The sequence below is a fragment of the Crotalus tigris genome, unplaced genomic scaffold, assembly GCF_016545835.1.
Source record: "Crotalus tigris isolate CLP2741 ecotype Arizona unplaced genomic scaffold, ASM1654583v1 scf7180000018807.1825209, whole genome shotgun sequence".
NCBI classification, from domain to species: Eukaryota; Metazoa; Chordata; class Lepidosauria; order Squamata; family Viperidae; genus Crotalus; species Crotalus tigris.
The window spans coordinates 690,976-711,553 of record NW_024097206.1 but is presented as its reverse complement, the minus strand read 5'-3'; the positions used below and the strand labels follow the sequence as shown (position 1 = coordinate 711,553).

Genomic DNA, 20,578 nt, shown 5'->3' with positions numbered 1-20,578 from the left:
CACACTTCGCATTTTTTAAAAAATAAAACCAAATCAAACAAAAATCCAGATGTTAACTCTCTAAACAATCCTTTCTTTCCATTAGTATTTCCATTTTTTCTAACTGCTTTCCATAACATTTCTTCTTGACTTCTTTATTTTCTGTGAACTTTCTTTCATTTTTTACAGTTAATGACTGTGTTCATATAAATATGATTCTATTCCCCACATCTTTCCAGTTAAAAATGTGCCTGTCTTTTATCTTTTTCGCCACTGGATGTTTTCAAGTTGAGGAACAAGATTCCTTTGGTACTGGCTGTTTGGTTCATCCTTTGATTTAATTTTTTTTTTTTTGTAATTCTTTATTTTTTCTTCTACATAACTTTTAAATTATTCATCTTTTCCCCTTGTTTTGTATAGCTAACTCTTATTGATCTCAACATTTCAATAGCCCTCAGTATTTTTTTTCATTGCTACTGTATATACTTCATCCAATTCTACTACCCTGTAGGTTTGATCAGTTGAGTATTTGTACTCTCATTCCCTGATTCTAAGTATGGAATTCTGTGTTGTTTTGCTTACTTCTAATTTGCCTCTTGTTTATCTCTTTTTTGCCCCTTCCTTTATGTGGCATTCTTGATGCTCTGTGACAGTGGTTTTCAAACTTGGCCCTTTTATGACTTGTGGACTTCAACTCCCAGAATTCCTCAGCCAGGCATGCATAATGAACAGAAACTAGATTAATGCAGAAGCATTGTTAGGAAATGAGATTCTAATGATTACCAGCAAGTAAAAGAAAAACATATGAAGTGACTGTAATAGTATAGAATACCAAACCCCCACCTCATCCTTATAATTCCAAATCAGTCATCATAAAAAGAGAGAGGTGGGTACAAAGTGGGCTTAGTCCAGCTGGGTAACTCATTCCTCAATCCACCTGGGAGCCTAATAAACTGTCGTGGCAGATCTTGGATGATGAGATTCAGAAAGTGGCAATCTGTAAAGCTCCCCTCTACAGAAGCAATCTTTTGGCAGCCATACTTTAAACAATTATTAATTTTGTCGGCACAGTAGAATTGGAATTGTCTCATGCAAATAGGCAGGGGCAGAATGTCATTCCGGAAGGTGGGCGGATTTTTTTTTTTTTTTTTTTTTTGAGATGGATGATAGGCCTTTTGAAATATATAGCCTAGGCGTTCACCAGCCAAAAATAAGTACCTGTTTATTTGATTGACCAATTTCAGTCCCATTTTTCTGGTCAATTGAAGCAGTTTGTTGCCAATTTCAGTGACATTTGTTCAGGATCTCTAATGGTTGTGATGAACTGATCCAGAAGCCGTGTTTTGTGTCCCCTGCGCTACTGTACTGGCTCCTAGGGTTGAAAATAGAGTATATCTCTTAAACAGCAGAAGAAATTGAGTATGATTGTTTTATATGCATCTCCCTCTACTTACTTCTGGCTTTGAGTCTTAACTCTCTTTTTGACTGATCGATGCTGTGTGACAACAGGGAGTTGTCACAGCAAAATCCAGTTGTATATGACTTTGACCAGGCTTCTATTTCAACAGATCTGCCTTTTTAGTTATGGGTATACAAAGCAGCCAACAGTAAAGAACATGTTTATTCACTTTTCCTGGAAAAATCCACCCGTTATGGATTAGCATTATATGTGAACCAAACCAGCATGGATTATTGAAATCATTATTAATACAAGCCAAAGCATAGTGTGACATGAGAACATAAGTCATATATAGATAAAGCTATCAAAACTCTATGCTCAAATCTTGCTGGAGTGCCAGAATTACAATCACAGTGTTCCAGCCAAAATTAATTTCTAGTTAGCTAAGATTTTATTTTAGCATTATAATTTTTGGGCTGAGGAAAGAGACGTTTTGTTGTTATTATTATTAAGCAATTGGAAGTCTGAAACCTTCACTACTCAACTGTGAGTTACACAGAGATCTGCCAATACATCCGGATCTTATCTTTTATTCTTCCCTTCCCTGCTCTCAGTTCAGCATGATTTCTCCTCTAAGGGGTTGGGGCAAAAGCAGTGAGATTATTATTGGATATCTTGTCTCTTTCTCCTGCATTTTAGCTTGCCTGCAAAAATATATTCTCTTTTTTATTTTTTTTCAAACAACATAACAGGCATAAGGGTTCTGCCTCAGGCTACACTGTGTTTCATCAGATCAAAATAAAGGGAGAAAGCCATCCATCTTAACTCGGCTTTCCTCTTCACACTGCCTTGGTGTTTAATGTCGAAAAGGCACATATATATAACCAAAGGATTATGTCTCCAATATAATTCAAATGCTTCAATTTTTCAGATGAAACAAAGTGGGGAATTGAATTTTCTCTAATAGTGCTATTAATTGGTATAATAAATCAGGTTTGGGGGAGAGTAGATTGTGTGGGGAGGGGTCGATGGGTGGAAATAGATAGATAGATAGATAGATAGATAGATAGATAGATAGATAGATAGATAGATAGATAGATAGATAGATAGATGGCTTTTTTTCTCATAGAACACCCAGAACGGAATTCCAACACCTTTATTGGATGGAACCTTGTAGGGTAGGCAAGGCAGGTTGTATGACATGTGTGAGTGTTTAGAAAAAAAGCACTGGATAGACAGACAGACAGAGGCAGACAGACACAGACAGACAGACATGCTTGCTCTTACCTGCTTGCTCTTAGCTAAGAGGAACAGCGGAGCTCAAAGTTTTTGAGAAAGGTCTGAATTATGTTTGGTTTTGCTGAAAACGCATTACCAGCGGGATTTGCCTTTGTAATATTTGCTTTTCAGAACTGGGGTGACCTTATTTTTCACAAGAGTGCAGCCAGTCAGATCCAAATAATGAGATGGGGCCTCTTCAGATCTTAGGCGAAATGGCCTACCCATAACTAAGGAAGCTGCCTTCTTGGAATCATCTACCATATGAAATAACAACTGTCAACAGAGAACAAACTATTCTGTCCAGGGGGGCTATCCACCTCATTGAAGATTCCTTGCATGAAAAGACCCTATAGATAGAAGTGATGGTTGAATTGTGCATATTGTGTGAAATAAGGGGTAGGACTAGTGCAGTTATCCCCATTTTATATATAAGTCAGTAGTCCGATTTTGTAATCAAGCATATACCATTCTAGTATGGAGAGCAAAAGTAAGGATTTGCCTGTAGTCTATCTTCCCAACCACGGTAACCTTCCCAAGCTTGTGTATCTTCTATGTTTTTGTCTCCAGGTTTTTAATCATCTTAGTTGCTCTTCTTTGCACTTTTTCCAAAGTCTTAACATCTTTTTTGTAATATGGTGACCAAAACTGGATGAAGCAGTACTGATACTTCACGTGATTTTGATTCTATGCCTCTGTTTATACAACCAAGGATTGTATTAGGTTTTTTTGGCTGCGGCCGCACACTGCTGGCTCATGCTTAAGTGATTGTCCACCAGGACTCCAAGATCCCTCTCACAGTTACTGTTGTTGAGCCAGGTTTCACCTAAACTGTATTTGTACCTTTGGTACAAAATCAAAATAATGTTCATGTACTTTTCCTGGTAGCAGGTAGCAATTGATTTGACATTGCCTTTTTATTCTAAACAAATTTACATAGGATTTTAATAAGAAATTAAACAACTGAAATATATGTAGATGAAACAGAGAGGTTATCTGTTCGACATGGACTTGTTTACTTTTGAAGCTCTGGTTTAAGCAAGTTGCTTTATGGGGAAATTAAAAAGCAAAAATCTTTTTCCCTGCAAAGAAAAGACTTTGCAATAGATTTAAGGGAATTTGCATATGAATTGAACAAGACAGCATCTGTTCATGGATGCTTGCTCTATTTTTGCCACGTACGTGTAGCAAAAATCACTGTGGATACAGATCTCATGCATGTGTGAGACCTAGTTGCTGCCAATCTCTTCCCCTTTCTAGCTGTTATGAGTGAAATGAATATGAAACAGTCCCTTATCTCCTAAATTTACAGGTAAGTGAAACTGAAACACACATGTTAACAGCCCCAAGTTTGCAACTTGCTTCTTTAAATGGGTCTAAATTCAGGCTTTTTTCCTGTGGCACATTCTCTCACACAGGGGCAGTTTACCTGGAGGGAAGTCTTGAAGAAGCCAAACAATTGTTTGGACGTTTGCTCTTTAACAACAAGGTATGACTTCATTTCTGTCTTGATTATACCTTGCAATGCTGTTTTCTGCTTTTCCGTAGTGCTTCAAATCAAGTGCTTCAAAGGAAAATTGAAAAGAATCCTGCCTCTCAGAATATAATGCCTCATTCTAGCAAAATAAAAGTAAAAGATTATTGTCATTACGCCTGTGTCTGGTTTTCTGCTGTGAAGATGATCCTGTAGCAAGTTTCCCTTTCTTGCTCAGAAGAAGCGCCCAATGGTCGCAAAGTCTGGTAATTTAAATCCAGACAATCTTTCACATATCTGACATAATTTATTTGGAGGACTGAGGGGGGGGGAGGGAAACTGATTGACAGTGCTGAAGAGAACATAAGTGAAAAGAGAAGAAATGAGAAGAAAAAGGTAAATGAGACCAAGGTGAGATAGTAGTAGGCTGTGGAGGCTGATTCATCTGTAGCCATGGAAATTCATGGGATTCTTTTGAGGGCTTATTTCTTAGTCCAACCGAAAGGTAATTGTACAACTCTTAAATTCCTGATGGAAAGGCAATACTTAGAAGTAGAAAACATCATAGGTTGCTGGCTATGAGAAAATCAGAAACTGTAAATCGGTGTAAGCTTACACACTTAAATAAGTTTGCTTCAGAAGATCGTATCAAAAGTTATGCTTTCCAGCCATCCGCATCTAGATCTCCAGATGTGTACAGGCATCTTGTTGAATGTGGAAATGCAGCTGAGCTGAGATGCAAGGAACTGGCAGTGAATAAAGGCTGGGAGGAATGCTTTCCCTCAACCCGTAACCTCTCCCATGCAAATTGCATGCCAAGAACAGGTAGTCCTCGACTTACGACCACAATTGAGCCCAGAATTTATGTTGCTAAGTGAGAAACTTGTCAAGTGAGTTTTGCCCCATTTTACGACTTTTCTTGCCACATTTGTTAGGTGAGTCGGTGCAGGTGTTAAGTGAGTCGGTCACACGGTTGTTAAGGGAATCTGGCTTTCCCATTGACTTTGCTTGTCAGAAGGTCTCAAAAGGGGATCACGTGACCCCAGCACACTGCAACCGTCGTAAATATGAACCAGTTGTCAGTTTTGATCACGTGACCGTGGGAATGCTGCAACAGTCATAAGTGTGGAAAAATAATCATAAGCCACTTTTTTCAGTGCCATTGTAACTTTGAACGGTCATGAAACAAACTGTTCTAAATCAAGGACTACCTGTATATTGCAAGAGAGAAAGCATTAGGAGGAATGACCAAGATGTATAGTTTTTATTGATTGTAAGTTTTTGGTTTCATGCATGTGGGGTTATGTGCAAAATATAATTGTGCTACATGTTCACTTTCGGTTAATTTGTCTTGAGGTTTTCCTTCTTCTTTCCTTTCCTTTAGCTGGAATGAAACTCCCAAATTTTTAGTTGTAGAACTTTAAGCAAAAAAAAAAAAAAAGAAAAAAAAGAAAAGAAAAAGAAAGAAAAAAGTAACCCATTATTTAGTTTCTGAACGGTGTGTGTTCTCCCTCTACCTAATTGACATGAACTAAATGGAAGCACTACAGGCAGTTTGAACAAAGAATGCCTGCTTTTTAAAAATGAGTTTGCCAGCACTATTGAATTTGCAAGAAGCCGAGTCAGCATCTTAAGCCATTTCAGTCTTTTGCAGAATGACATTTTATTTAGCAATGTGGAACTTGTTAAACGGTTCCCTTGAGCTTTAAAAGCATCTCTCCACGTTTGCAGGACCTGCGGGAAGTATGGCTTAATTATCCGCTACACCCTCTGCAAGTAAGTGTCCCCTTTTTCACTAACGAATTTCAGAACAGTTTAAGGATGCCTTTTATTGGTCTTTGGCTGTGTTGACATCTTTGAGCATTTCACATGCACACATGGCCTTTGTGAATTTTTGTAGTTAATAAGTGTCAAGCGCTTGGGCTTAAAGGCAGGCAAAGATTTTAAAGGAGACAGGCAAACAGGCAGTAATTGGGCAAGCAGATGTCAGTCACGAGGCACAGGAAGAGAATAAGCTGGCAACTTTGCTCACCATGAGACTTCTCCAGATGGAAAAATGCAACAAATTTCAAAGGCTCATGGAGGCAGGGCACATAAGTGGCCTTTTTTTGCCACCTGATTCCTTTCGGATTCAGGAAGACTGTCAGCATCTCAGCTGGAACTTTCTTCTGCTGAAACAAGAAACAGATAGAAAGCAGTTCTTTGAAGAAGGTTCTTTTCTGAGCTGGCAACATGTGCTCATGAAGGAGTTTATTCCCTCATCTTCTCCTGGGAAGGTTGATTCTTCCTTTACCTCCAAGACAGGCAAGAAAAAAAATGTCTCCCACGTTCTCAAATATAGAATGAAAGACAGAATAAAAGAACTTCTTTCCAAAGCTCTTGCAAATTTGGGGGAATGTTCTTTAATGGACTCATCTTTGATGGCCAATCATATGCAATTTGGTATCCCTGGGCAGAAAGATACAAGATATAAATGGAGTATGCTATTCACAGTTATGGTATGAATACTTAAGTTTTTTTTTTCCTGAAGATGAATAAGCCAAAATAGATGTTAAAAGTAAGGAATTTTTTTTAAAAAAAGAATAAATTTTTGTCTACCATTCTTTGTCATGACTGCTGCCAACCCCCTAAAATTTTTATTTCTATGGTTTGCATATGGATACGTCAATATACTGCAAACAGAATGTTGGTAATGTGTTATAAAGAAGGGTAAGTCCTATCATTTATTGGAGCATTGCATTGTTTATCTCTAATACTTTTGTAAAATCATACCACTAGCTGAAACGTTCCCCACATTCCAGTTTTGCCCTTAGAAAAGCTAATTTAACAAAAGTAGAACAAGGCCCTATTTAAAAAAATGCAATTAAGTTCCTGCAATATCCCCAAGTTTGAGCATCCTATTTTCACACTTTCAGCAAGCAGTCTTGCTAGCTTCCAGCTAAAATAATTTAATAGGAAAATATTAGATTAAAGGAAATAATAGGCAGAGATTTTCTACAGTGAAATAAAACCTTTTGAAATAAGTTTTTATAGGAAAAAATGGAGAGATTCATTGATTATATCTTTAAAAAAAATTCAGCATGCAGATAATACCTGGGCTACTGGGGGAGGGGGGAATGTAACATAGCTAAAAACACTGCTGAAAGAAAAAAAAATCAGCTGAGACGGTTAATAAAACATGGCAATAGTTAAAAAGGCAAAATATTTATAAGCATGGGAGAATAGGACCTTTGCTATTAACAATAAAATTACAGACTTGGAACACATGAGGATCCAGGAAAAAAATTGAGAACTCTTGAAACTATTGTTTATACATGTTCATAGGTTATTGGATCTTCCTGTAGTCAAAGCTAGATTAAAATCTCTTTCAGGTTGACTTCATAGTCACTGCCATGTTGTTCTCTTGGCAACATATAAAACAACCTGGTTGTTGCTTTGTTCCAGGAGAATTTTTTTCACCTTCCCAGTGTAGCCTTGATATGTTTGAGGGTCTCCTATCCCAACTACTAACTAGTTCTGCTTAGCATTTCAAGGTCAGCTGCAATCGGCTAGTTAGTGTATCAAATTAAACTTTTTCATTTCAGATTAAACGTATATTGCAGAGTTCGCATTTAGTCATTCGTTCTCCAGTGTAGTATCTTTCACATAACCCTTCATGGTTCTTGTCTAGAACCATGAAATTGCGTTGCTGAAATTTAGCAATGAAAATTAAAATTTGACCAAAATGTACTGCTTAGAGAATGGAATTTTTATTTGTGTTTTAATCCACTGCTGGTTGATAACCGAAATAAAGAGAATTGAGTGATTTTTAACTAAGAATTAAGGGTGGGAATGGGAGCAAAGAATATGTTATATTCCTATACTTCTTATCAGCTAAACAATAAAAGTGACCTTCAACTCAGTTTCATTATTGAAGGAGAGTTTTTTTGTGGCTTTAGGGTGCAGAAAGAAACGGAGAAGAATGCTATTCCTATTTCCTCCTCTTGGGTTTCTGCCTCTCCCACCAATGATCTTAAATTAGTTTGAATATTGGCAATTTCAGGCTATTTTTGAAGGGCATTAAAATTAAGGATTGAATGGTTTGCTTAACAGATGCCTCCTGATTCCCATCTTTACAATCTGTTCCCAAACTACCAAAAAACAACAACAAAATGAGCTAGAAAATATTTACTGAATGACTTCCTGTGCCCCTCCAGGAACTTGGAAAGCTGAGCTGAAATCCAATAAAGAACTGAAGTCCAATAAAAATGGAGTGAATAAGACTGGGGGAAAAATAGTTGTATTTGCTTAATAAAGCATAGTAAAATTAAACAAGATTGCTGCATAGGAGGAAAAAAAACCTGCAGTCCTGAACTTTGATAGATTAATTGATTGATTGATTTTTGTGATGGCGATAATGTTCTTTAGAGTTTGCCATTAAAAAGAGATTCATCCTTAGTTCATACATTATTGCTGATTTTTTTTATTTACTAATCAAATTTACGTTGCCACCCATTTCACCGAAGGTGATTCTGCTTAGTGCATAACAATAGATAAAAACGTAATAACGAATGCAAATGCAAAAATGGTAGTAATAGATATCCTAAACCTCCAAAGTGAAGCAAAAATAAAAAATGACCCCCCTCAACAATAGAACTATCTAGTCAAATCCCCTGTTCCCTGGAAGCCCCAAGCCTGGTCACATAACCCGATCTTGAGGACCTTCCAGAATATCAAAAGGGATGGAACTAATCTAATTTCAGGAGGTGTCTTTGAGGCAGAGAAGACATGTCTCCTGGGACTTTTGGCCAATGGTATTATTAAGATAGCATTGCAAGCTACCAAAATATCGGCTGTGTGGTGATTAAGACTCATATTGCCAAAATAAAATGTAAGGTACCTAATCAAGCTTCTTCATTTGCTTTCTGAATTCAGCTCTAAATTTCTCCTCTAAAACTAATTTGTTGTCCTCATTGTTTAATATTGATTTACAGCTGCAAGAATCTAGCACTGACAGACAGCTAATTGAAACGTCTCCTGTCCTCCAGAAATTGACTGAGTTTGAAGATGCAATTGGAGTAATTTTTACTCATGTTCGCCTCTTGGCACGGGCTTTCACTTTGAGAACAGTGGGATTTAACCATCTGACGTTGTGAGATTATTATTATTTTTCTTCCCAAATAGATATCTTGCACTTTCTTTCTCAGGAAAGCTGAGTGGCTGATGTTCTTCCTTAAGAGAAAGCGGGGTGGTGTTGATCTACAGCTGTTTCCCCAGTTCAGATTTTTCAAAACCTCTGACCTTAGAGGTCCTACTTATTTGTTCCAGATTAGTTGAGATTTTTATGACAAAATACTGAAGGACAAGAAACAACATTCTTGCTTATTGAGAGGCTTAACTACACAAAGTTTGCTTCTGGCCCTGGCATAGGTTGAATCTTCTGTTTTTAACTAGCTACAATTTGTGGTTTCATTCAAATTAAGCAAAAATCAAATCACCTGATTTGTGCAGAAGAACCAAAGCGGGAAGTATCCAGAGTTCGTTTACTTATGCGGAACCATAGTCAAACAAATGTTTTTGCACAGGGACATTTGATGTCATTCCCCCCCCCTCAATTCCTACAATTTATGTTTTCATAAAGTGATTCATAGCTAAATTTATAGTGGTTCCGCCTTGTTAGTTCTGACAACCTAAGAGCATTGTTTTGTCTTATCCGGCAGTAGTGGGATTTGCAGCAACCTGCAGTGTTGCCAAAATAACATTCTATGCACAGTGGCATCACAGAAATGCTGCAATTACATGCATAATCGTAACATTCACTTGGTGACATTAAATAGGTTTTGTCATTTGCCTCCCCTTTGCTCTCCCACGAAAACCCATATTTAGCCAATACAAATATACTGTATTGTCTTAAACTGTATGATACGATCACTAGTGTATTGTTCTGCCTTTTTAAAAATATCCAGTGCTAAAGCAAGGTAGTGTTGTTCCCTTCTTTGTATAATCTCTGTCTTCCTTTATCTCTTGCTTCAGGGGCCATAATCAGAGGATGGAGTTTTTGGGTGATTCCATAATGCAGTTGGTGGCCACCGAGTACTTATTCATACATTTCCCTGATCATCATGAAGGCCACTTGACGGTGAGAGTATCATCCATTTATTCTTGGCAGGAATAAAACTGGGATAGTCTGGTTATGGGCGGAAACAGAGAAAAAAGAACAGTGTGAAAACAGCAAGTGAATCATTCTGAGCTTAACTGAATATCCGCAACTTCATCCCTCTACTTGTTCTTAATAAGGTTCTGTTAATTTGAAAATGTGAATCCTGCCATAATCAAGGAAATGTGATTTATGGAGCCCCGGTGTGATGTTATCTCTTCTTTAAAACAAATCAATAGCTTTAATAACCGTGATGATTAAGTTATTCCTCTAAAAACTAGAGGTAATTCTAGTTCATTTGCAGGAGAGCAAAAGGAATTGAAATCAACGGAGGCCATTAATATGGGGTGCTGTTCTTGCTTCTTGGGGGCTAATAATTCAAGCAGTAACTTTATGAAGTTTTCTAGCCTGATCCCAACTTTCTTCCTGATTAGTAAGCTAAGCTGTAGGTGAACAATCCTACATTCTAGAGGTTGCATATGATTGTCACCTACAAGAACTGGGGACTGAAGATCCATAAAAAGCTTGAAGGTTATTGACGGTTGGCTTTTCTGCTGCCGTTAGTGGCAGGAAATCAAATATTCTAGAAATCCGCGCTCTCTAGTATGTTTCAAGAAGCAAGAAGGCTAAAAGAAGCAGAAGGATGAATGATGGCTATATGTGAAAAAAAGGAACGCACACATATATGTGAATGAATAAGTGCATGCAACTAGGAATCCCTGTGGTTCCCTTGAGTGTAAAAATAGTGCTGTGCATTGCACTAGGATGTGGATGCACAATTTGTAGGTGGATTATGAATTTTAGGAACTATAGAGACACATCTCTTAGATGAAAAATAGATGAAATCAAATTAGAGAAAGGACGTGTCCAAAGTGCTTTTTTCCCTTCCTCGTGTATTATTTTTCCCTCTCATTCTCTATCCTCTATTTATCCTGTCTTAAGAGCCTTCATTTTTATTTCATCATTTGCCCAAAGCAGGCAGAAAGGAGTTACAAAACAGTTTGTGGGTGTGCTGGTTGTGTCTTCAGTTTGACCCTCCAGGTACTTAGACTTCTTCTTTTATTGGCCTCAGCAGTGCTAATGGCAAAAATCATGAGATTACCAATATTCTTGCTTACCAATGGTAATTTGGGATTGAAAACTTCATTGCTAAGCAGCACTGTCATAAAGCACAACATTATGTGACCGTGCCAACTAATGACAATAGTGCTACATTTCTGGTAACATTGTTAAGAAAATTATGCACTATCATGACAACCTCACATAACCATGGCTTGCGAGGCCTGCAGGGTTCCCCTTTGACTTTGCTGTGGGAAGCTGGCAGGAAAGTTTGCAAATTTTGATCACATGACCGAAGACATTACAACAATTGGAAATGCAGGCCCAGGTATCACACTCACAGGCCTGAGGGGATTCTGCAACAGCCAGAACTTAAACACCACTCATAAGTCGAACTCATTCAATTCCATTGTTAAGTAAGGACTACTCCTAATCTCAAACCATGCCTAGCCTTGACTTGAGATGCTAAGATACAATTTACTGTCTTTGCATTACTTAGAAAGTGCAACTTTTAGGGTTTTTTTTTCTTCATTAAAAGAGACAATGAATCATTTTTAAGAATTTGATGATAGAGTGTAAATAGATACAGAATAACAGAGTTGGAAGGAACCTTGGAGGTCTTCTAGTCTAACCCCCTGCCCCTAAAAACTTAATAGCCCTTCATCAGCCATCCTCCTTCACTATCACTATCCTTTAAAAAGATAAAAAAGCAGATGCTTCTCAGTGTTGTTATGATCTGTGAACCTCTAGACAATTTAAATTTTAGCACCACCTTTTTAGTTTGAAAGTGGAAACATCTCTCCCTCTTCCCTTTCTGTTTTGATTCCCCTGAGTTCATTTGCATCCAAGATCTTTTATTCACTATGATTGGTGTTATAGTTCCATCCGATTTGTGAATACGTTATATGTTCCTTCCTTACTGACAGGGTGACGCTTCCAAATTGTGTTTTTCATTGAATCAATTGGAAACCGTTTTTCCAATGCTTGCTTTTCTGTGTCATGTACACATTATTTTCCATGTCACAGTATTACTATGTTCTTTTTCAAATACCACCCATATCTTTTAGTCTTCTGCAGAAATTTCACCTTCTTAGCTAATCATCCACTCTTCATATCCTATGCAAATTTCAACATTTTTCCTTTGATTTACAGCAGAAATAATCCCAAGAATATTATGTGCTTATTCTTTTGGAAAGTTATTGCTGCTAATTAGCGCACTTGCTTTTTTTTCCTGTCAACTAGTTCTTGAGTCTCATAGATGGCTGCATTTCTTTAAACACACTCCCGTCCCCCCCCCAAAAAAAACCCTGCTATCTTCTTACAGTGGACACATTGGGGACCATCTCATTTATCCAGTATAAGAGGATTATATGTTTTTAAACTATTTCTGCTCAATTAGCCAAAGCCATAATAACACTTACAAAATCAAATATGGAAATAAAACTTCAGCTTGCGAATTTTTGCAACTTCACTTTAACAGCTGGGAACAGTATTCTTAGATACTTTCATAATTAGCAAGTCACTAAGTAGCTCTCTTTGTTTCGAATGCAAGTAGCAGGGCACACTATGGATTACTTTCAGTGTGATATTAAACTGTGGCTAAGCAGTTACAAAATGAAGCTAGATAGTCCTCACTTGTGCTTCTTTCTCCCATGCCTGTGAGGAGAAATAAAAAAAGTTTAGCTTTGATTAACCACAATTTGGCCACTGTTGTTCAGACTCAGTGAAGTGCTTCATGATAACCACAATCACAACAATTCACTTTTAAATTGCATTTCATGCAGCTGGGCTGGTTCCATTACCTTGAGTTACAGCGAGGCATAATTTGGGATACAGATGAAAAAATAAATATGATGTGCCTAACATAGTGCCTTCAGGTACCAACATAACAGCAGAAAATTTCTTGTTTTCAAGCCTCCATTCAAACGATTTTAAAAATAAACATTGTTTTAATTTTGGTCAGAATTACAAATTAAACGGCATTGTCAAGAATCTCCTTCAATTCTACACAAGGATGATAGACTTCCTTAGATTTCTTTTAAAGGAATGTGAATGGTTGTAGTCCATAGCTTTACGTGCAGATGTGTCCATCACCTGTCCAGAAAAGATAATCTAGGACAGTGGTGGTGAACCTATGGCATGTGTGCCACAGGTGGCATGCAGAGCCCTCTCTGTGGGCACACGTGCTGTCGCCCCAGCTGGGTTTTATAAAACCTTTTCACTTTAGGTCTCTGCTGTCGTGTGCAAAAAAAAAAAAAAAGGTTCAATCAATCAATTTCAATTTTTTGTGGGGAAAAAAAAGATCTCGCAAAGTTGGAATTGATTGATTAAATTTTTTAGTCCCACCCAGTCTGCTGTTAGCACCACAGCCACACCCACCCAATGGGCCACACCTACCCAATGAGCCATGCCCACCTGGCACCCGACTCTACATAAGTGGGTTTTGGGTTGCAGTTTGGGCACTCGGTCTCTAAAAGGTTCACCATCACTGATCTAGGGCTTCAAAGTGTCTGTTTGAGGAGGACAGCTAGAGAGGATGGGAAGGATCAACCTCACCAATCTTTCTTTTAATCAGTTGGTATTACTTACTGGGTCATCTCTTTTGCAGATGGGCAAGCTTCCCTGATTCTCTGGGTAACTATGATATTATCTCAACATTAAAACGTGACTTTTTCTTTGGAAAGAATTGCCTACTACTGGTCTAAACTGTGGCTAATCTAAAAAGAGTTGGGAGGAATCTCTGTTGACTGGGTACCAAGACAAATAACATTAGATTGTGTGGCAGGGTAATTTTTTTTTTTTAGGTTTTGCCTTTCTTAATAAAAAGAGAACATATACAATGCGGATAGAATGCTTGACATTTATGATAAATAAAAATATTGCACAATCAGCACATATCATTCTGCTTTTCTCAGGCCAGGAAAGGGGACACCTGTATATTTTGGGAGTACCTGAATCCTGCCCTTTTTCTTCTGCCCCTTACAGGTTGATTGAAAGTATGCGCTGAGATGAATGTGGCAGTCCTTTCGTATTAACATGAGGTTGAGGAAAGAGGGAAAGAGGGAATGAGATAAGAGTGTACACCTCATTTCTATATGTGCCTTCTTTTAAAATTGCTAGAAGAAAACAGGAGGTGTTTATACCAGATAAACAATAGCATTTCTTTGTTTTTGTTTAGTCAAGCAAAGGCTAGCAACATGTTATATATCTGGGCCAGGGGAGGGAAACTATGGCTCTTTTATGACTTGTGGACTTCAATTCCCATCATTCCTGAGCCAGGAATTCATGCCGGCTCAGGAATTCTGAGAGTTGAAGTCCACAAGTCATAAAAGAGCCATGGTTCCCCACCTCTGATCTAGGCTAAAAGTTGGGTATGGCTGCTCAGAGTTCCATGCACATTTACCTGAGTGGAGTCTCTTGTCTTGGCAGTTGCTGCGAAGCTCTTTGGTCAACAACAGAACGCAAGCCAAAGTGGCAGAAGAACTGGGCATGCAGGAGTTTGCCATTACTAACGATAAGACCAAACGGCCTGTGGCACTGCGAACAAAAACATTAGCTGATCTTTTGGAATGTAAGTGCTACTGCTGCTAATTCATTTTCCTTTTCTAGTGGTTTGAAAGCTAAATAAAGTTTCAAAACTTGTTTACTGGTACAGGTGGTTCAGAAACAGTTAAAGGCAAAAACCAGATCAAAGAACCTCTAAGGTGGTGGCTTAAAGAAAGTTTGCTTATAATATAGATGTGTTACCACTAACTGCCATCCTGAGGATCTAAAATGTGTAGTACTATGTCTATATAATTTACATTAGAAAATGAATTGCTTTTCACTGTTACAATGCCTGCTCTTAGATACCCCCAACTAAAGGAACAAAACGAAAAATTGACTCCCTACTTTTATTTGAAATATAATCAATTTATAATTTTATAAGTAGTATTGCTTCCAAAGGCACTCCGATGAAAACCCACATTGCAAGTGGAACATCGCCTTTTTCTTAATTTTAAGTTTGGTTTTTTTAAAAGTTGTTCTTCCCGTGCAAGTGGTAATAAATATCAGGCCCAAAAGGTAATCTTTATCCAGAGCATTTTAATATATTTTGTGAGTTGATTGGGCCCAGTGTCTCTTGCCAGATCCTTTTAGTAAATGGAAGTAGTTCACAAACAATCATAATTTATGGCCAAGGTTCTGAGAGTGTGTGCTTTGCTGTGATTTATTTCTAAAAACTTATAGTCTCCTGGCTAAACAATGGGATATTTGAAGAGCTGTCTCTTTGTCTAGTTTTTCAGAATTGCTTCTTAATTAATTTGTGTAGATCTTGGCATTTTTCATTGATTCAGTTTCTTTACTCAGTGACCTTGAATTAACCCAACTGCCTCAAACTCTTTTCTGAAACAGAACTAGGCTGGAAGGTGAAACTTTCGTTAGTGGAAACTTGGCAGATAGCATGTTAAGAGACAAGAGACAGTTGTGAGAAGAATAGGAAGGTATTGCCTATTAGTGTATCGAGAACAAAAGTGGACGAATCTATTAATGGGATTAGAAATAACTTTCTTGACCTGATATTTGATCTGATATGTCAGGATAGCAACCTGATTGAAAATTAAGCCAAAACACCCTCAGAGAGTACATGGATGGGGAAGGCCAATTTGGGAGAATAAAATATAAGTATAGTAAGTATAAAACAGCAGGAGCTGCAAGAAAAAAAAAGTGTAAGTGTAAAACAGCAGGAGCTGCAAGAAAAAAACATAATCCGATACTGAAATATTGCTAGGTTTAGCGGGATGTTTGTTTGCTATTTTGTTTTCCAGGAACGAAGTCTATTAAACAGTAGAGTCTGAACTCACATTTTAAGAGCTTGAATTCCCACTCCTTGCTCAGAAAGGAAAATATTCATAGTGGACCAATAACACAACAGCTTAACCTGGTTTTCCCAATGTAGTGCCGTCTTAAAAGCACTTGGACTATAATTCCCCAAAATAATCAATTAGTTGTAGTCCCAAACTATACCAAGGACACTAGGTTGAAGAGTCATCTCCATTAAAATACATGGACTAAAATACTGACTGAAAATAATTCGATCAGTTTGTAATTTAGATAAGTATTTTTTCAAACATGGCAACTTTAAGAAGTTTGGATGTCTACTACCATAGTTCAGATTTGTCAAATTTGAAAAACATTGATTTAGACTGAGGACTTTATGCACATTTCCATCCCCTGTGTTTCTCCCAGCCAACCTTAGATGGAGATTGTAGCATTGTGGCTTATGCTGTTCTAACAGAATCAAAAAATAATAATAATAATCCAATTGTGAGTATAGCCCTTGTACCTGTCAATCCTTGTACCTGTCTTTAGGGCAGAAACACACTTTCCTGTGTAGTTATGGCAAGTGCTAAAAGCACAAGCTTTCCTACAGCTCCCTCCACAAATCTTTGATGTGTGTGAATTGCTTGAAGTGAAAGACTGTTCCCTGCTGTTTATATCAGAAAAAAACAAATTAGTAAACCAATTATCTGCTCTGGCTTTTCATTTTATTTTTACCTATTTTTACTCATGTCTTTCATATATCTTTTGTGGATGGTGTGGACATTAATAATCCTGCTACCATTTTCCTCCTCATAGTCTTTCCTTCTTCCCAAAAAAACACCTCTCGCCCACCTTTTTTTTTATGTCTTAATATATACCATTGCAGATCACCATTGACTTAGAATATTTGCAAAAGATTCTCTAGAAATATTAATGTGAATTTGAAAGAAAATAATATTCATTAATGTTTGGTTGTTCCTTCTTTCTCAGCCTTTATCGCAGCTCTGTACATAGATAAAGACCTTGAATATGTCCACACCTTCATGAACGTATGCTTTTTCCCGCGATTGAAAGTAAGTCTCAGAGCGATAGTATGTGTTACACAGCTAAAAAGGTGGCTTTGCTGCAGAGTCCCAGTTAATCCTAGATTTTTGCCCTCGGTGTCCTGACTGATAATACAGGTTTTAAATCTCTGTTCTCTCACATTCGTGGCCTAGATACAGATAGGTCTTGATTAGTGCAGTTAATGAATCTCATGAAGAGATCACATGATTGGAATTTGCACTACTTAAAGTGACATTTCTATGAAAAATAGGGTAATTGCTTCCAGCTCAATGGAAAGAGGCAAAGTTTTTACACGTATTTTTTTTTATATTTTATTAATGAAATGCTGAACAACATTAAAAGTGGATAAACTGATATCAAAAGAGTAATTGTTGTCTCCTGTATTCTGCTGTACTTCTTCAAAATGAGCCTCTTCTTTTTGAGCTGCCTTTAAACAAAACCTTCCTTTTCTCCATTTTGTACAAACTAAAACATCTAGAGCAGGGGTCTTCAAACTTGGTTCTTTTATGACTTGTGGACGCTGGCTGAGGAATTCTGGGAGTTGAAGTCCACAAGTCAAAAGAACCAGGTTTGAAGACTCCTAATCTAGAACTTCAACATCTGCACCCATAATGGTAACTGTGCATGCGCTAGCATCAACTGCAGTTGCGTTAGTCTTAGTTAACTTTGTCTTGCATTAAACATGACCTGGTATCAATTTATCAATCACACTAAATCAAATGTTGCGTTATTTAAACACGCACAAATGCAACCTACGTATACTAAGAAAAAATAACATTTGAAAAGACTTTTTTAAAAATCCTAAAGTATTTTCCTACTTCCAGTCCATTATTTCCTGTGAAGAGTTGTTATTCCTTCCTCTCTTTTTTTGGCCATTTTAGGAATTCATCTTAAATCAGGATTGGAATGATCCAAAGTCCCAACTCCAGCAATGCTGTTTAACTCTCAGAACAGAAGGGAAGGAGCCAGATATTCCTCTTTATAAGTAAGGAGATTGACTTGTATATCTACATTGTCACTTTGTGATTCCTTCCTTTTTTAAAAAAAAAATTCCCATATGATTGGAATTCGGTTATCACGCCCTTTGTTCAAAGAAGGAATTATTTGCTCTGATAAAAGCAAAGTGTACTGTTACATTTTGGATCTCAAATTCAGTTTAAACCGTTGGAAATATAGTCACGAAGGTTTGTGCAAGTAGGCAGTGTGATGGCTGTAAATACAATAGACATTGATAGTCTCAGGTACATTCAGTTTTCCCAAACTTTGTTCTCACTTTCTCCACTATGATCGCATTGGACATTCTGTTGCTTTTTAAGCTCATCCAGTGACTTTCTGCAGGTGCAGCAGGCATTGCCCAAAGTTATAGAAGACATTGGTGAATATTCCTACCTGCTTTCTAAGTAATTTCCTAGTCATGCTGTGTTCAGATATGATAGGAACAGACTTTTTTTTCTCTTGTTGCTTAGCAAAACGGTTGCTGTTAGAACAGGTAGTACCAGTTTAGCATATGTATGGGGAAAAGGCTGCAGAAAATGTCAAGATGTTTCATCGTTTTAAGATTATATTTTTGGGTCAAGGGTAAAATATTAAGGGCATATTCCATCCTCTTCAAATAAGAAGTAAGGCTGTGGTGAAGAGGAAGGTAAATGACTATAAAATTGAAGCATGAAATCGGGAAATATGATGCAGTTGATGTTAACAGTGTAACTATGTATATAGGGTGGAAGGTTATATCAGAAAGAGGAGCGATTATTGATTGACAGAGAGAAGATTCTGTATCAAGCATACATAAATATTCCCTAATTAAATGATGCCATTGCCTCATAAAATAATCTGTCAAGGTTCTATCCCTATGCCGTGACCTTTGTTAAAATAGTTGCATTTCTGTTCAGATGTCGTAGAGAGAATGTTTTCAGTCCTGTTTGTTTGTTTGTTTTTTTGGCTATCTGTCTCTGTGGCTTAGAACACTGCAAACAGTTGGGCCTTCTCATGCAAGGACATACACCGTGGCTGTTTATTTCAAAGGCGAGAGAATAGGATGTGGGAAGGGACCAAGGTACGTAAAATGTTTAAATACTTAGATATTCTATATCTCTGACTGCCTATCTGTCTGACTCTCTCTCTCTAATGAAAATGGGTAAAGATTGCTATATGAGGTTCACTGACGTATTAGATAGGACTTCTAAAAAAGTGAATTTTAGAATTCTCCTTTTGTGCATCTTAACCTGGGATCAAGACAGTCTAAGAGGCACAAGCACACTGATTCTCATTGTCAGGCATTCAAGGTGAGAGTGGGGAAGTGTGCCTGTTAGTGGCATAAAGCAACAACTTGACACAATACTGAGTTTCAATTCATGTTGTTCCTTAGAGAACCTTTGCAGTCATCAAATATTCTTTCTGGGGACTTTGCTTAGTGCCAGAAGGTCAAGAGATAATGTGCCAGTCAGTACTGTCAAACATTTTTTTAAAAGTCCTAAACTCCATTTTTTTAATGTGTTGAAATTGTGTTTGGGGGCATATTAAAAAGAATAATTGTTAAGGAGAGAAAGAATTTTCATTGGGGAGAGGTAGGACACAGTGTCCAGTAAGGGAGTAATATATGGAAAACTGGAGAAGAGTCACCCTGTTTAATGCTTTAATGTTTAGAAAAATACTCCAATATCCACAAGTTCTTTTCAAAGAATGCAGCAAATTGATAAGCTGGAAGTGTGAACACAGTTGTGGTTTAGTTTTAGCTTAGAGTTGCCTTCTCCAGCTTGATGTCAAGGCCCAGCTAGATCTAGACTCAATGATAGTTCAGCCTAACCTATAAACCGATTGGTATCTTCCAGCCTGATTGTCCATTTTATAGAAAAATAATTTCAGTAAGATGAATGGAAAAAACATCTTAAAGTTCTCTGCACGGTAAATGCCAAGGGCTATCTGCAGAATAAATAACATTTAAAAGATTTTTCACTTGTCATCGACTTTTGCTGCTGGATATGTCAACCAAAAATGAATAAGGAAGATGTCTGCAGCCATGCTCATTTTCAAAATAGACAAAGTGTTGTTGTTGTTGTTTTTAAAAAATGACTTTTCATTGCTCTGATAAAACAAATTGCCAAAGAATTTTGAAGGGTGATGTTTAACAGCATGGATCTTTGTTTTTAAAATAACTCTCCGCAAAGCAGTAATGTATATGTATGTAGTGGGGGTGGGGGACTGGAAGAGTTTTTATGGTAACAACTGCCAGTAATTATTTGAAAAATTAGTTACTGCACAGCAGTTCTGGGAAGCTGTAACTTGCTTCTGAATTACATTTGTCATAATTTATTTATTTATTTTTGCAGCATTCAGCAAGCGGAGATGTGTGCAGCAATGGATGCACTGGAAAAATGTAAGAGGGTTT

The 20,578-nt window shown here is 37.4% G+C and overlaps 1 protein-coding gene across 5 annotated transcripts in view; it reads left to right on the top strand.

Moving 5' to 3' along the window:
• The window catches only part of DROSHA (drosha ribonuclease III), a 92,991-nt gene that overhangs the window by 67,602 nt on the left and 4,811 nt on the right, over positions 1–20,578 (top strand). For 3 of the 5 annotated variants that reach the window (XM_039356249.1, XM_039356252.1, XM_039356251.1), the window contains 9 exons: positions 4,075–4,145; positions 5,862–5,906; positions 9,104–9,261; positions 10,143–10,248; positions 14,755–14,896; positions 17,116–17,198; positions 18,072–18,175; positions 19,154–19,246; positions 20,520–20,566. In XM_039356249.1, the coding sequence (XP_039212183.1) occupies positions 4,075–4,145; positions 5,862–5,906; positions 9,104–9,261; positions 10,143–10,248; positions 14,755–14,896; positions 17,116–17,198; positions 18,072–18,175; positions 19,154–19,246; positions 20,520–20,566 (849 nt within the window). The other 2 variants (XM_039356253.1, XM_039356254.1) reach the window with 2 other exon arrangements.